General features: G+C 35.6%; 2 protein-coding genes across 3 annotated transcripts; one reads left to right on the top strand and one right to left on the bottom strand.

Annotated features, from left to right (window-relative positions):
* Positions 1-3,178: 3,178 nt before the first annotated feature.
* LOC21400759 (purine permease 21) lies at positions 3,179-4,887 on the top strand. Its single transcript, XM_010098656.2, has 2 exons — positions 3,179-3,312; positions 3,601-4,887. The coding sequence occupies exons 1-2, from the start codon at positions 3,276-3,278 to the stop codon at positions 4,704-4,706; spliced, it is 1,143 nt and encodes a 380-aa protein (XP_010096958.2). The 5' UTR covers positions 3,179-3,275; the 3' UTR covers positions 4,707-4,887.
* A 1,478-nt stretch (positions 4,888-6,365) lies between these two features.
* On the bottom strand, positions 6,366-14,606 carry LOC21400758 (alpha,alpha-trehalose-phosphate synthase [UDP-forming] 5). 2 transcript variants are annotated; one of them, XM_024165958.1, is made up of 4 exons: positions 14,570-14,606; positions 11,852-13,926; positions 7,557-7,830; positions 6,366-6,880 (listed from the first exon to the last, which is right to left on the bottom strand). In XM_024165958.1, the coding sequence occupies exons 2-4, from the start codon at positions 13,834-13,836 to the stop codon at positions 6,566-6,568; spliced, it is 2,574 nt and encodes an 857-aa protein (XP_024021726.1). In that variant the 5' UTR covers positions 13,837-13,926; positions 14,570-14,606; the 3' UTR covers positions 6,366-6,565. The 2 variants fall into 2 exon arrangements, with proteins under 2 accessions (XP_024021726.1, XP_010096957.1); XM_010098655.2 differs by lacking the exon at positions 14,570-14,606 and adding an exon at positions 14,271-14,420.
* Positions 14,607-15,890: the final 1,284 nt, after the last annotated feature.

Here is a 15,890-nt window from a genome sequence, read left to right as displayed (position 1 = left end):
GTAAAAGTTGGCCAGACATTTACAAGCGTTAAGAACATATTATAACACTCATGGACGTTTGATTCATGGATTCAGAACCATGTTTCAGAACCATTCTCGTTTTACGTGTGTATTTTGTGAGAGAAAACACTGTAGAGAATCATGAATCATAATTCAGAATCAGGGACGAATATAAAAAACAAACATAATTGAATAAATATTGATTAAATTGAAAATAGGAAATATTAAATAATCACAATCCGGCTACATGTATTCCTAGAAAATAAAATTAAAACATAATTACAAAAGAGAACATCCTAAGCATGGTTTTTAACATAAGAGAAAAGAGGAAAGAAGAAATTGTTTGCGAAATCAAAGGCTGGTCTTCTCTTCCGTTGTACGTGAATTCTCCTATATTTTCCGCTGCCAAAAGATCCAAAAAATAACCCTAAACTTTTTTTATTTATACTCTTGGGTTCGTATGGTGTAAAATTAGAAACAAAATCAAATTTGTTTTAGCCACCTCATGAACGGGCGTTGTCTGACGCCATCTGTGCACCTGTAAAATTGCGATAGATTAGGAAGAAACCTTAGAGAGAGATAAAAAGCGAGTAAGCTAATTTTTAATTCTTTTTTTTTTTTTTGCAATGTTAACTGTTAATGACAGCTTTAGACAACTTAGGGCCCGTTTAGTTCGCTGATTCGAGTTTTTAATTCGAGTTGAGATGTGATTGTTTGTGAGAGCTTTTTACTGTAGCAAAACTCAAATTCTAAACTCAAATCAGCGAAATGAACAGGGCCTTAGTAGTTCACTTTTTTCGTTGTATATATCTAACGATATATAAAAGAATCCAAAACTCTTGTAATAGTACTCTTCTTGTCACTTGACGGCCTCTCATTCTCCCATATTTTTTATTTTTTTATTATCTTTATGGGGTTGTTACGTGATAGTCCATCCATTTATTATTATTTTTTTTATCTAACAACACATAAAAGTGTCAAAGCTCTTTTCTATTGGATTGCCACGGGTAGTCTCTTCACTTATTTTTTTTTTCCTTTTTTTACTTTGTTTATCTTTATTTTTATATTTTTTTACATTTTAATTTTTTGTGTGTTTTTTTAAATATATTATTCCCCATTTTATTTTTATGAGAGTAATTTTTTTCACATGTATTTCTATTTTATTTTTTATTGGTTAAAATAATTTTTTTAAATGTGTCTGCTTTTTTTTTCTTTTTATCAGTGTTATATTTATATATATTCTTTTTTAGAATAAATTTAAAAATCTTTAAATGATTGTATAAATAAATTTCTCATTACGTAGATAAGAAACTTTTTATGTGTCTCTAAACACGACAATACGTGATCCTACAAAACTAGTGTTTAGATAATAGCCCAATGATAGCAACAGTTTTGAGGGAAAAAAAAAAAACATTTATTAGATTTAGAAGACCATTTGTGGCCATGGAATGGAAATGGAATCATGACCTTAATTAGTTCAACTTGAACAAAGAGAACAAACAGATCTTGACCCAAATTCACCCTTAAAAACTGACTCCATCAACACTCCACTAAGAGTGTGTTCGGCTGCCTAAAAAACTCAAAAAAAACTAACTCGAGTTTCAACTTTATTTAAGTTCATGTTCTTTTAAGTTTGAATTCAAGTTTGAACTCAAGTTTGAGACTAAGGGTGTGTTTGGTAAGGGGATTTGTACCCTGATTCGAATCATGGTTCATAGTTCGCTATAGTGTTTTCTCTCACAAAAAATACACGTAAATCAAAAATGGTTTTAATCTCATGATTCTAATCCATGAACCAAACATCTCCTAAGAGTATGTTTGGTAGAGGGATTCGTTCTCTTATTCGAATTATGATTCGTGGTTCACTACAGTATTTTCTCTCATAAAAAATTCTCGTAAATCGAAAATGGTTCAAATCACATGGTTTGAATCCGTCAACCAAATGTCCCTAAAACTCGAGTTCAAGTGTTCCCTTCAACTCGAGTTCAGAAACTCAAACTCAAATTAATTAACAATATTTTTTCTATTCTTAAAAATGCTACAACTTTTTTGTTTTAATCCTGTTGAGATGATTTTTTTTTCTATGTGTTGACAACGAAAAGACGAATAAAACCCCACCCATATACCCTATTAAAATTTTTCATCACCAATGAGTTTTTATTAAAATACTATATAAATACAAATTTAAGTTTTAACTCACTCAAACACAAACTCAAAAAAAGATTCTTATCTCAAACCATAACTTAAATGTACACAACCAAACACAAACTCAAGTTACAATTTTAACTCAAATTATAACTCAAATTCAACTCAAAAACTACATTCAAATCACAATTCAAATCACATTCCAAAAGAATAAACCCTGAATCATCCAATTCAATGGTCCATACATACACAAACACACACACACACACACACATATATATATATATATATATATATATATATATATATATATATACACACAAACATATATGCGCCGCGTTAGAAGCATCCGATTCGATGATTCCAGAATCCAAGGATGTGTGGGCGAGGTCCACGTTGGGCAAAAGCGTCCAATAATTCCTTCTTTTTTTCTTTTTTTTTTGAGTAACGAATAATTCCCCATATGGTATTTTTTTAGTAGAAAAGCTGAACTAAATTGGTATTTGGGCATATATCCAATGAGGCCAACAAATTATCTCACCCGAATATCTAACAATCTTTTGAAGTTATCTATAATCTAATGACCCACCTTTTGGTCTTGTCTGATTTTCTTTCGGAAATGAGAGCAATAATTTCTAACATGATTGATTGGTATGCTGTGTTTTTTTTTTTTTTAGCGTTTTTCACGTTTTCTTTTCCTTCTTCGGAGCGTCTAGAGTAATAATTATCGTTTTTGAGCATCCAGGTTAAAAACTTTATAATGCACCACATAAAATTATTTCTAATTATATATCAAATTGTTAAAACATTAATTTAACAGCTAAAACAACATCCAGTAATTAGTGTGGTCATAAAATTATTTATGAAATTATGGTAAAATGTTCTCTAGGATAAAAGTAGTATACTAAAAGAATTAATAGTAGCTCAAAGTAGTGTGGTCACGATCAAAATGAGTCAAAATTATGATCACTCACGCACTGGCTTAAAACACACACTACCTTCATTATAAGAAAAAATAAAAGAAAATAAAATAAAACCACAGGCACACTAGCATTATAAGTCAGTGTGAAAGTCTTTTGTTTTTTGTAGTTTTTACAAAAACTGTATTTGAGACCTTGACAAAGTTAGACATGGAAAAAGCTCAAGAACTGCAGCTTCAAATAACGAGTAAGTAAGCTATCTTAATTTTTATTATTATTTATTTTTTCAAAAAATTTTAACATTCTCATTGTTATGAAGACAACATGAGCACACGCAGAAAAATTCCATCACATGCAATTCTTTCTGCGGTATCATATGATCATGTTGTGGGATTTCTAAGGTCATATACAAATCTAGTTTGTAGTTTAGCATTAGTTAGTTCTCCTTTTTGATCTTAGCAATAAACAAACTAGTTATCATAAACAAACACTAATATAAGTTCTTGTCCTTTGGCATGCATGTTCTTACAACCAGATCATGAAAAGAAAGAGGCAAATTCAGTTGCGCATACAAATGCCAACATGATCACCAACCAATTCCCAACAGAGCTCGAACAAAGAAATTACAAGCGGTGGCTTAGAACGGCCCTATATGCAGTCTTTGTATTGGCTGGCCAAGCAACAGCAACGCTCTTGGGAAGACTATACTACGACAAGGGAGGCAAAAGCAAATGGATAGGCACATTAGTTCAGTTAGTAGGCTTCCCAGTTCTCATCCCATACTATCTCATCTGCATTTTATCCAAAAATCCCACTTCGAATGGCAACCATTTCCATCCTAAAAAACCTTCGCTCATAGTCCTATCTTCTGCTTATGTCGGCCTTGGCCTTCTCATAGCTGGAGTGTGCTTCTTGTCCTCAGTGGGGCTCTTGTACCTTCCATTGTCTACTTTCAGTCTCATTTTTGCATCCCAATTGGGCTTTACTTCCATCTTTTCTTTCTTTCTCAACTCACAAAAGTTCACTCCCTTTATTTTTAATTCAGTGGCCCTTCTCACGGTCGCCTCTGTGCTCTTGATTGTCCAATCCAATGGCAGCGGGGCCTTACCGGGAGTCTCTAGAGGAAAGTATGCAATTGCATTCATATGCACTGTTGGTGCTTCAGCTGGGACTGGACTTTCCTTTGCCTCGACACAATTTGTATTTCGAAAGGTTATAAAAGTGAGGAAAGTCGAAGCTCTCATTGAGATTATAATATTCCAGTGTTTAGTGGCTAGTTGTGTTACTATGGTTGGACTTTTTGCTTGTGGGGAGTGGAAGGGATTAAGGACAGAGATAGAAGAGTTTGAGTTAGGAAAAGTGTCCTATGTCATGACTCTAGTCTGGACAGCCATTTGTTGGCAGGTTTTCGCAATTGGGTCTGTGGGCTTGATCTTTGAGTTGTCTTCCCTCTTCAGCAATGTGATAAGTGCTTTGTGTTTGCCTCTTGTTCAAGTCTTGGCTGTGCTCGCTTTCAACGACAAAATGGATGGACTAAAGGGGATCTCTCTGTTTTTGGCTATTTGGGGCTTTGCTTCATATATATATCAGCACTATCTTGATGATTATTGCAAGTCCAATACTGATGATCCAACGGCCTAATGAGGAGTAGTACTTTCCGAAAGCTCTCTCTTTGGAAGAGATTAATAAATGATATTAAGATGGGCTCTCGTATGAATTATTATTGAGATGAGCGTGAGAAGATTGTGAGTACTAAAATTTGGGATGTGTATTTGTTAGGAGGGACTCACTTGTTTTTTTCCCTTCTTTTTCCTTATATAAAATAAAGGAAGATTATTGCTATCATTTTTTCTCATTAGTTTTGCGTAAAAATAAAAAAAAATAAAAAATAAAAAATCCAATACATCATGCCACAAGTTCAACGTCGTGCAATTTATTGACGGTGTAAGGGCTTCAGAGTAGGGGCTATAGAGTATAGAACATTGAACTTATCTTGAGAATTAGAAGAAAGAAAAACATCTATATTCTATCCAAACTTTTGATGCGCCCATGCTTGGGTGGTTGATAAGAGTAATTGTTTGATGAAGTGGATAGAGGGCTTAGGGGATTTGAAACCAAAAAATTAAACGACTGTTGTGTCCAAGGATGTAATCTAATGTGAATTAAGTAAAATTGTTTTACTAATGGAGTCCATTAACTTTGTGTACATTAATGTAGATAGCATAGTAAATTGTGTAACTTATAAATTTTATTTTTTTCCCCATTTCCTTGCATATTTTTGCCGCAAAAAAAAAAAGAAGAAGAAGATTATTTTCTACATTTATTCCCACGTCCCATAGCAAACAAAATAAGATAAAGTTCTTCTTCCATCCTCTCTAATTTCCTCACTTGAATTACGTAATTCTCTTGGTTTCTATTCCTATCAAACGTTGCCTAAAAAAAAGTGCGTTGAATTGTTGAAGGAAGCACAGGCCTTCTTGTAGTTAATGGCATTTAATACTTGAACTAACATAACACTACGTTTGGTTTGAGAGAGAGATGGTGAGAAGGAGAGAGATGGAGGGAGAGATGCAATCCCTTGTTTGGTTGGAGGAAAGAAAAGAGGGAGAGAGGAGATAGAGGGATGTGCTCTCCTTCTTAATTCACCAAATTAAATCATTCCACTAATGGAAGAATTCATACAATTCATCAATTTTTATTTTTAAAAGACTATTTTACCTTTTAAAAAAACTTATACGTGAATTTCCTCACCAAAAAAAGAAAAAAAAAAGTACGTGAATTTAATATTAGATAAAAGTACCAACGCCGTAATTATCCATTCAAGCATTGCTTTCCCTAGTTTTTTTTTTTTTTTTTTTTTTTTTTTTTTTTTTTTTTTTTTTTTTTTTTTTTTTTTTTTTTAGCATTAAGCTGATTGAATGACTAATTTGATCACAGATAGATTGGGGTTAGTTTTTGGATGTTTTAAACGTTAAGTACCAAATAAAGTGGTTTTATTATAAACTTCGAGGGACCCTAAGAATTTTGCTTTCCAACATACATAAAAAATAATGCAAAGTTGTACAATCTTTAGTCGTCAGGCTTTTGGTCGTGAAAGTTGGTCACCAAACTCGTCTTGATGTCCACTTCCCCGTGGTGGTCGATGTGAGTGGAGCGGCGCTATGATTATTGGGGCAGATTTAACTTGATCTTGGTATCTAATGCTCTACACCATTACTTATTATATAATACAGTAGTAAATATTGCAGGTTGTTGATGACATTGGCCTAAGAAGAATGGTCATTTTCTTCACTAAATAAATCGCTACAAACAATCAACATGCACAAGATAACTGCCAGGCAGCGAAACCACAGTCAAACATACCACTTTGCCTATTTCGATAAATAGACAGACATCTAGCAACACCTCAAGAAATATCCAAACAGGCCAACCCGCTGTTCGTGATGATTAGGGAGTGAGAAAAGAAAAGAGAGAGAGAGAGAGAGAGAAGCCTATGTACTCTACGCAATAACCACTCGTTGAGAACCTTGTGGAGCATTTCTAGCCGCCTGCTCCGAAGCATTGGCAAGGCCCTGCAGCATTCTCAGAATCTCAGTTGTGTCTTCCAAGTAATACTTGGCCTTGCTTGGTTTCTGGCCTACGGTGCAAGCAAAGAGTTCAGCAACGGGAGATAGAGAGTCTTTGGCATTCATTATCACTCCAAACATGTCCTCGTCCGACCTGTCATCCCCAATGCAGAGAACAAAGTCCGGAAGTATTGATTTCTGCTTCATTGTCAAGAGGAGACGTTCTGCTATGAGACCCTTGTTCACGCCCTGTTAAGTTGGTAAGAATCGAAGTTAACACAGAAAGTTTGGCCGTATGCTTAAATACTATAAAATACACATAAATAAAGACTTCAAAAGAGAGTTTCCAAGATCATTTTTATCTTGTTTATAATCTCTCATAGCATATTATGACGCAGTCATTTCTGACAGGAAAATCCAGAGTTTCCTATAGCAATTACCTTATTGAACCTTCTTTTCTTTCAGTCAACAAAATAGTAAAAACTACTTTTTTCTTGTTAACCTCCCTATTGTTGGGAAAAAAAAACAAAAGCCACCTTGAATTTGAAATATAATATTATCCATACATGAGAATGCACTGAAAGCTTTATGCCTCTTCAACTTACAGGAGGCCATGGCATGGCAGGCTTATCAAGTTATTCTAAGTCTGTCTACTTTGCGTGATTAAGAGTCATGAGGAGGTACATAAATTGTCTCAAAAATTTCCTTTAATTTTATTTTCAGAATAAGTCATAATTTTAGGATCAGTCATGTAACAAAACCTGCATCTAAAATCCCCATTTCATGTTTGTCTTGCACATTCCTAATGTTGGCGACAGTAAGAACGGATTACTCAGTAAAATCTTCAAATATCCTCTGCAAACAGTCCACTCTATTTATGACTTTTATGAACAAGAAAACTAGAAAAGAGGAAAATCCCACTAACCTGAGGTTTAACTTCTACAATGTGCTGGCCGCTCTTGACAGAAACTGGCTCGTTGGCAAGAACACTTTCAAGGTGATCAAGAAGCTCCTTCGCTTGACAAGATCCGAAATCTGGATCGGCATGCTGGTAGTTCCAAACAAGAGCACTCTCTTTGGCTTCTATCGTAGAACCATCGGTCGTTTCAGTATATAACTGCATTACAGGTTCAGCAATTTGCTTCCAATCAAAGTCTGGAATGGACACACAAGTTTCCCAATCTGCATCATGGTTTGTCCTGCGAAATGGATAACCCCCAACTTGTATCAAATGAGACTCTCTGTCATGTTAATCTCTCTCTGTAATATTAGAAAGTATACCAAGGGAATGATAACAAGATCGAGTTCAATTGACAAGTGCAGTTAATAGTTAAGCCTATCTTTCACTGAACTACAGAAAATGAAAGAAGAATTATAACCAAATAGAAAAACTGCTCTTTGACCATAGAACTCGAGTAGATTCTAGTTCTAAATCTACTGCAAAATTCCAAAGAACAGGAGCATGCTCAAAACATTAACTTCTTTTCAAAACCAAGACAATTAATTTGCTTACAGGTTTACCAACAGGAAATCAGTACTTGTTAAAGTTTTTACTGAAAACTGAAAAACATCACCAGTCAACTGAAAAGATTTTTTAGTCTATGTTATACATCTCAATCCTCTTTCTACTTTGCAAAACCGCCCCAAGAGGCAAAAAAAAAAATGGTCTATGATGAAGAACGGGAATATATATATATATATATTATATATATTGTGTATATCCTTCAAGAAACAAAAGCTATGTATATATTGTGTATATCCTTCAAGAAACAAAAGCCTATGGACTTGGATGCCGTTCTGCACACTTAACATGTCATCTAGATATGTCTACGTGCAAAACAAACAACAATAAAAACACGGAAAATAATTATTCTCATCAAGAAAGTATCCACAAATCTAACATGTTAAGTGCACAGAACAGCATCAAATTGTATAGGACTTTTTCTTGTAAGCAGAAAAAAGACGTTGTGCTTTTCTTCTTCTTCTTTTTTTTTTTCCTTCTTGTTTAACTCCGCCTATGTGTTTGTATAGCCGGTCCTAAATCCGAGTAAAGGAGGAGGGTTGCGGTAAGTTGACGGCCAACGTAAAAATAAGTCACTCTCATGGATTTCACTTATACAGAATCTGTTGGGGCATTCTCTACGTGCGACGCGCTATGCCGGGTCTCGGATATAGTGTTAAATAGGCAAAGAGGGTCTTCGCACATTCATGGACGTGCGCGGGGAAAAAAACGAGCCCATGCGCCATGTCGGGCCCCATATATGGTGAAAAAAAAAAAAGCAAGGGGGGTCCTTGCACATTCATGAACGTGTGCAAGGGGCAGAGCAAGCTCATGATAGGAAAATTCGTTTAGGTAGTTAGAATGTAGATTCTTTAACTGTTAGATCTATACAGTTAGTAGATGTTATGGTAAGAAGAAGAATTAACATTTTATGCTTACAGGAAACGAAGTGGACAGGAGAGAAAGTAAAGGAGATTGAAAATTTAAGACACAAGTTATGGTATACAAGTTGGGAAAAGAATCGCAATGGAGTTGGTATTCTAATGAAGAATGACGTAGTTGAGATTAAGCGAATAGGGGATAGAATTATTATGCTCAAATTGGTACTAGGAAATAAATTCATCTATGTAATTAGTGCATACGCTCCACAAATAGGATTGGCTGCAGAAACTAAGTCAAGTTCTGGAAAGACATGGATGACTTAATATGTCGTATAGGCAATGAAGATAGCATTTTCATTGGAGGAGATTTCAATGGCCATGTTGGTAAGGATAAGGAAAACTTCGAAAAGATCCGCGGTGGTTTTGGTTTTGGAGCTCGAAACGAAGAAGGAAAATCTATTTTGAAATTTGCATTGGGACATAATTTTATCATAACAAACACATTTTTCAAGAAAAGAGATTCTCACTTGATCACTTTTAAGAATTGGAGAAACTTGAGTCAGATAGATTATTTTCTCACAAGGTATAAAGAACGTTCTCTATGTAAGGATTGTAAAGTAATTCCTAGAGAAGTACTAGCCACCCAACATAGGTTAGTGATCTTCAATGTGAGCATTAAGCTTTGCTATAGAATGATTAAGATAAACCACCTCCCACGAACTTGTTGGTGGCATTTGAAGGAAATAAAGCAATTGACCTTTAAAGAGAAGTTAGAGGAGGCTACTTAGTTATATATAGGTGATACAAATACTATGTGGGATGCCATGACCAGCTGCATTAGAAAAGTGGTAAAGAAAGTACTAGGAGAATCTAGAGGTAAATGCCCCCCAGGGAAAGAAACCTAGTGGTGGAGTAAGGAAGTTCAAAAGGCTATTAGGACCAAGAGGGATTTATATAGAGATTTACCAAAACGTAAGGATGTTAAACTTTTAATAAGTAGAAATAAGCGAAGAAAGAAGCTAAGCGGGCAGTTGATAAGGCTCGTTCTACTTACTTAGATGAGGTATATAAGAAACTTGAGACTAGAGAATGAGAGAATGACATATATAAACTAGCTAGGATAAGAGAATAGAAGTGTCGGGACCTAAATCAATTGATGTGTGTTAAGGATGATACAGATCTGGTTCTGACAAAAGATAAAGACATTAGGAAAAAGTGAAAGAGTTACTTTGAGAAGTTTTATAATAATGATTATACGATAGAGTTTGACGATCTTAGGTCACAAGGAGAACCTAATGTGATGTATACAAAAGGAATCAGAGTCTCAGAAGTTAAAACTTCATTACGGAAAATGAAAAAGAGGAACGCATGTGGGCCAGATGATATTCCAATAGAGGTTTGGATGGCATTAGGAGATGTTAAAATTGTGTGACTCACTAAGCTTTTTAATGAGATACTAAAGAAGAAACATGTATCTGATACGTGAAGGAAAAGTATTATTGTCCCCATCTTTAAGAATAAAAGGATGTGCTGAATTGTAACAATTATAGGGGCATAAAGTTAATGAGCCACACTATAAAACTTTGGGAGAGAGTTATTGAAAGGAGAGTAAGGGCCACAACTACCATCTCAAGTAACCAATTTGGCTTCATGCCAAGCAAATCAACCACGAAAGCCATTTTTCTTCTTAGGATGCTGATGGAAAGGTACAGAAAACCCAAGCCAGACCTACATATGGTCTTTATAGATTTACAAAAATGCATATGATAAGGTACCAAGGGAAGTTTTATAGTGGGTGTTAGAAAAGAGAGGAGTGCATGTGAGGTATATCAAGGTAATTAAAGACATGTACGATGGGATGGGGTGGTCATGAGTATGAGAACTGCTGGAGGCTACACGGCAGAGTTCCCCATTCAGATCGGCCTTCACCAAGGATCTGCTCTTAATCCTTATATTTTCATCATTGTGATGGATGAGCTGACAAGAGAAATCTAAGATAGAGTTCCTTAGTGTTTGTTTTTTGCAGACGATATAATTTTAATTAATGAACATAGGGAAGGAGTTAACCGTAAGTTAGAAGTGTGAAGACAGACTCTCGAGACGAAGAGATTCAAGTTAAGTATGATGAAAACTAAATACATGCATTGTAGGTTTAGTAACTCAAGTAATTAGAGTGATGAAATTTCTTTAGATGGTGTGGAGATTGGGACTTCTAGGAAGTTTAAGTGCCTTGGGTCTATAGTGCAATACGAATGAGATATAGAAGAGGATATTCAACGTGGGATTAAGGCATGGTGGGTTAAGTGGAAGAATGCTACGGGAGTTTCATGTGATGACAAGATGCCTATTAAGTTGAAAGAAAAATTCTATAAGACTGCAATCCGTCCAGCTATGTTATATGGTAGTGAATGTTGTGCTATTAAGAGACAACATATATGTAAGATGAGTGTGACAGAAATGCATATGTTAAGATAAATGAGTGACCATAAGAGAATGGATCACATAAGGAATGAAGTTATTCGTAATAAAGTATGTGTAGCACCAATAGAAGATAAAGTGTGTGAAGGCCGCTTGAGGTGGTACGGACATATCCAACGTAGACCGCTAGAAGCACCGGTTCGTGTTTAGGATGATATTCTTATACCTAATACTAGTAGAGAGAGGGGTAAATTAAGAATTACGTGGACCGGAGTAGTTAAGAAAAACATTCTAGATTTAGGCCTTTAGGAAAGTCTAATTGCGTGAAAAAATGAAATTCATATAACCGACCCCAATTAAGTTGGGATTAAGACTTCTTGTTGTTTTTTCCTTTTTTTCGGTGGAAAGTGGACATTGTACCTCAGAAAATAACCGTATTCTGCTGCAACTCCCAGCTTCTCACAGGACAAAAACCATTCAGTCAAAGTCTTTCTGTCTTTCCCACTAACAAGGAAAACAATATTTTTAGGGTCTCTGCACAAGCTGTTCAAAATTCCGACAGCCTCGGCATTAGGAGTCGCACTAATCGAACTCGATGTTATCAGAGCACCATCATAATCCAAGAGGATTGCTCGGTTCTTAGTCCTCTTATAAGCCGAAACAATATGCTCGACAGAAAGCTTTCTGAAACTTGGATCCAATGCAATAACCCGAAATCCCAAACCAAAACCAATTCCCCAGCATCTCCTCCTCACATGATCCCTACACGCCCGCTCAAAATCCTGAAAGAAACTCCTCGCCCAATATGCAACATCATGCGTAATAACATACTTGTAATGCTTCTCATGCCTCATCTGTTTCTCTGCCTCAGAGACTACAAGGGCAGAATCCATAGCTTCAGCCACAGCATCAATATTCCACGGGTTAACCCGAATTGCACCACTTAGTGACGGGGAGCAGCCAATGAACTCAGATACAACTAGCATGCTCTTTTTGTGGCTTGTCGGGTTAAGCCCCAAAGTCTCGTCTAGTTTCTCATTGCCTTGCCGACATATTATGTACTCGTAGGGTATAAGATTCATTCCGTCCCTCACTGCTGTAACAAGACAACATTCTGCAATGACATAATAAGCATTTCTCTCATACACCTGAAGTGGGGTATCAATCAAGACCACAGGCTCATATCCTGGCCTTCCAAATGTCTTGTTGATCCTACTCACTGTGGCATGCGTCTCAGACCGCACCTCCTGCACGTCTTTCCCCCGCCCTCTTGCAGGGTTCGCAATTTGTACCAGAACAACTTTGCCCCTCTTGTCAGGATGTTGTATGAGCAACTGTTCCATGGCCAAAAGCTTCAAGCTTATACCCTTGAAGATATCCATGTCATCAACCCCAAGCAAGACAGTGCGGCCCCTGAACTGATTTTGCAGCTCCGCGACTTTTGATGCTGTCTCGGGGAGATTCAACACACATTCAAGCTGGCGAATGTGTATCCCAACGGGGAGAATCTTGATGCTAACAGTTCGACCGTAATACTCAAGCCCAATGTAGCCTCGTTTGGACTGATACGACACGCCGAGCATTCTACTACAACAAGAGAGAAAATGCCTGGCGTAATCAAAGGTATGGAATCCAATAAGGTCAGAATTCAGAAGTGCTCTCAGGAGTTCCTCCCTCACAGGAAGAGTCCTGTATATCTCAGATGAAGGAAAAGGACTATGGAGGAAAAATCCAAGCTTCACCCTGTTGAACCTCTTCCTCAAAAAAGTGGGCAAAACCATCAAATGATAGTCATGAACCCAGACAAAATCATCATCAGGGCTAATCACTTCCATCACTTTATCAGCAAATATCTTGTTCACAGAAAGGTAAGCATGCCACAAGGACCTATCAAACCGACCGCCGAGATCAGGTGACAGAGGAAGCATGTAGTGGAACAAAGGCCACAAATGCTGCTTACAGAAGCCATGGTAGAACTTGCTGAAGAGCTCGGGAGGGAGAAATGCCGGAACGCATTTGTAAGAGTCGAGCAAAGTTTGCGCCACGTCATCTTGCTCATCCAGGTCAATTTCTTCTTTGAGGCAACCGATGTAAATCACTTCGGCATCTTCTCCTAAGCCATCTTTGAGCTGCAAAAGTAAGGAATCCTCGTCCCAGCTGAAATCCCAATCACCATTTTCTCTTCTTTGAACTTTCAGTGGAAGCTGATTTCCCACAATGATCATTCTCTCTTGGGAGACAGAGGAAGGAGCATCAGAGCCAACACTGTTGGTGTTATCGTCGTCAATTTCAGACAACACGCCCGCCACAGTTGCCACTCTTGGGAGCCTTTTCCTCTCACGGCCAAAGGTCGGGGAACCACCAGAAGCGAGATCTAGTAAGTTGGAATAAGACCTCGAGACCATTTTGAGGGTGGCAAAAAAAATGAACCTTTTTACTCGGCTTGGACAAGAAAAGCAACACTAGGTTTCAATTCGATTGCTAGTGGTTGAGTCCTACAAAGAAATAAAAAACACCCATAAGGAAAAATTGAACCACAAGTAATAATAAGGCAAGAAATTTAGCACCACAAGTAATAATAAGGAAAGAAATTTAGCACTCTCTACGCGAATATGGTAATGAAAATTAGTAAGAGAATTGGAAGAATCCACTATCAAACACCTTTTTTATAGCAAATAAACAAAAATCCACTCAAAAGGAACATCAATGTTCTCATGAAGTGACAAAAGCTAAAAACTTGAGAATGAAAAACCCCAGAAACAAAAGTAACAACTAGATTCAGAAGTACCCAGAAGCTAAATCCGGGGAAAAAAAATTCCAAAACAGTGATAAAGATTACCTCCAAAAACTCCAATCACAGAGCAACACAAGAAAAACCCCAGAGCAACACAGCGAAACGAATCAAAGCACCTTAAAGATTCCAAATGCATATTCAATAATTCATCTTCCATTAAAAAAAATATCAGCTAGAGAGAGAGAGAGTCAACTTATCAAGTGAAAGAGGCAGCGAGAGTAACAAAGTGGGAAGAAGTGCAAAGTATACCAGAAGTGGCATGCAACAACACATGAGAAAAAAAGAGAATAATAACTATGGAAAAAGAACAAAACTTTAGGACCACAAGAGGGAGTGAAACTTACCCTTGAAGTCAGAGAGAGAGAGAGAGAGAGAGAATGGGGCTGTGAAGGTTTAGAAAGATTCTTCTCTCTCTTTTTCTCTGTCTAAAAACTCCTTTCTTTTTTTGCAAAACGCAAGAGAAGGGATATAGCATTGGACGGAGGAGCACAACCAAAATACCTTTTGATCTCTTTTACTTCCTGTTGGTCATACAAAAAAATTGCATTCTGATTTTTGTTTTCTGCTTTTTGATTAGCTCAAACAGCAAAATGGGATGTCTATAATAAGTAAAGAAGAATTGGATTCTCTGTCCCTTTCTCTCTCTCTCACTGGCTCGAGTGAATGATGAGTGATGACATGAGGAACAAAGGAAAAACAGTAAAACAGTAGACTCCAACCTTTTTCTTTTTTCTAACATTTATGACGGGAAATATTATTAGGAGATTACTTATCAGTAAGTAAGTTAAATTTTTTTAATCATTAAATTTATATATTTTAATTTTTATGTAGTTTTATATAAATTTAATGAATAAAAAATGATGAGTGATGACATGAGGAACAAAGGAAAAACAGTAAAACAGTAGACTCCAACCTTTTTCTTTTTTCTAACATTTATGACGGGAAATATTATTAGGAGATTACTTATCAGTAAGTAAGTTAAATTTTTTAATCATTAAATTTATATATTTTAATTTTTATGTAGTTTTATATAAATTTAATGGATAAAAAATTTAACTAGTAATATATTGGTTATCAGAAAAGATCTCAATATTATTATGCTTAATCGATAGGAATTGTGTTTTTATTATTTGATTAGTTTTTAACAGTGTAATTTACGGTGTGTTTAATATGATAGAAAAAAGAGAGAAAAAAAATAGATGAAAGACTTTGGAGAGAAAAATAGAATTTTAAGTTGTTTGGTAGAGAGAAAATAAAAAAGAAATGAAAATGAAAATCCATGATACCTATTAATTTTTTATCCTTCTAACCTTGAGAAGAAAAGATAGAGAAAAAATTGACAAATAAATTATGTGTAAAAAAATAATTTTAATTTTTACTATTCATCATATTTTTATTTATATTATAGTTTTATTGTAAAATACTTTAGATTTGATATTTTCTGTTTATTTTTTTCTCTTCTATCAAATAACATGAGAAAAAATTATTTTATTTTCTTCACCTAACTATTTTACTTCTCTTTCATTCTTCTTTCTTATCCATTCTACCAAACACAATATTAGAGTAAAAATAATTTTATATCATTTTAAATTTTTAATGTGAACATATACAAAACTAATTATTTAAAAACTAAACTAATAATTAAAATAATAGTTCTCATCGGCG

This window comes from Morus notabilis, unplaced genomic scaffold (genome assembly GCF_000414095.1).
Source record: "Morus notabilis unplaced genomic scaffold, ASM41409v2 Scaffold332, whole genome shotgun sequence".
NCBI lineage: Eukaryota > Viridiplantae > Streptophyta > Magnoliopsida > Rosales > Moraceae > Morus > Morus notabilis.
Note: the sequence above shows the minus strand (reverse complement) of the source record. Positions and strands in the feature narration are given on the sequence as shown.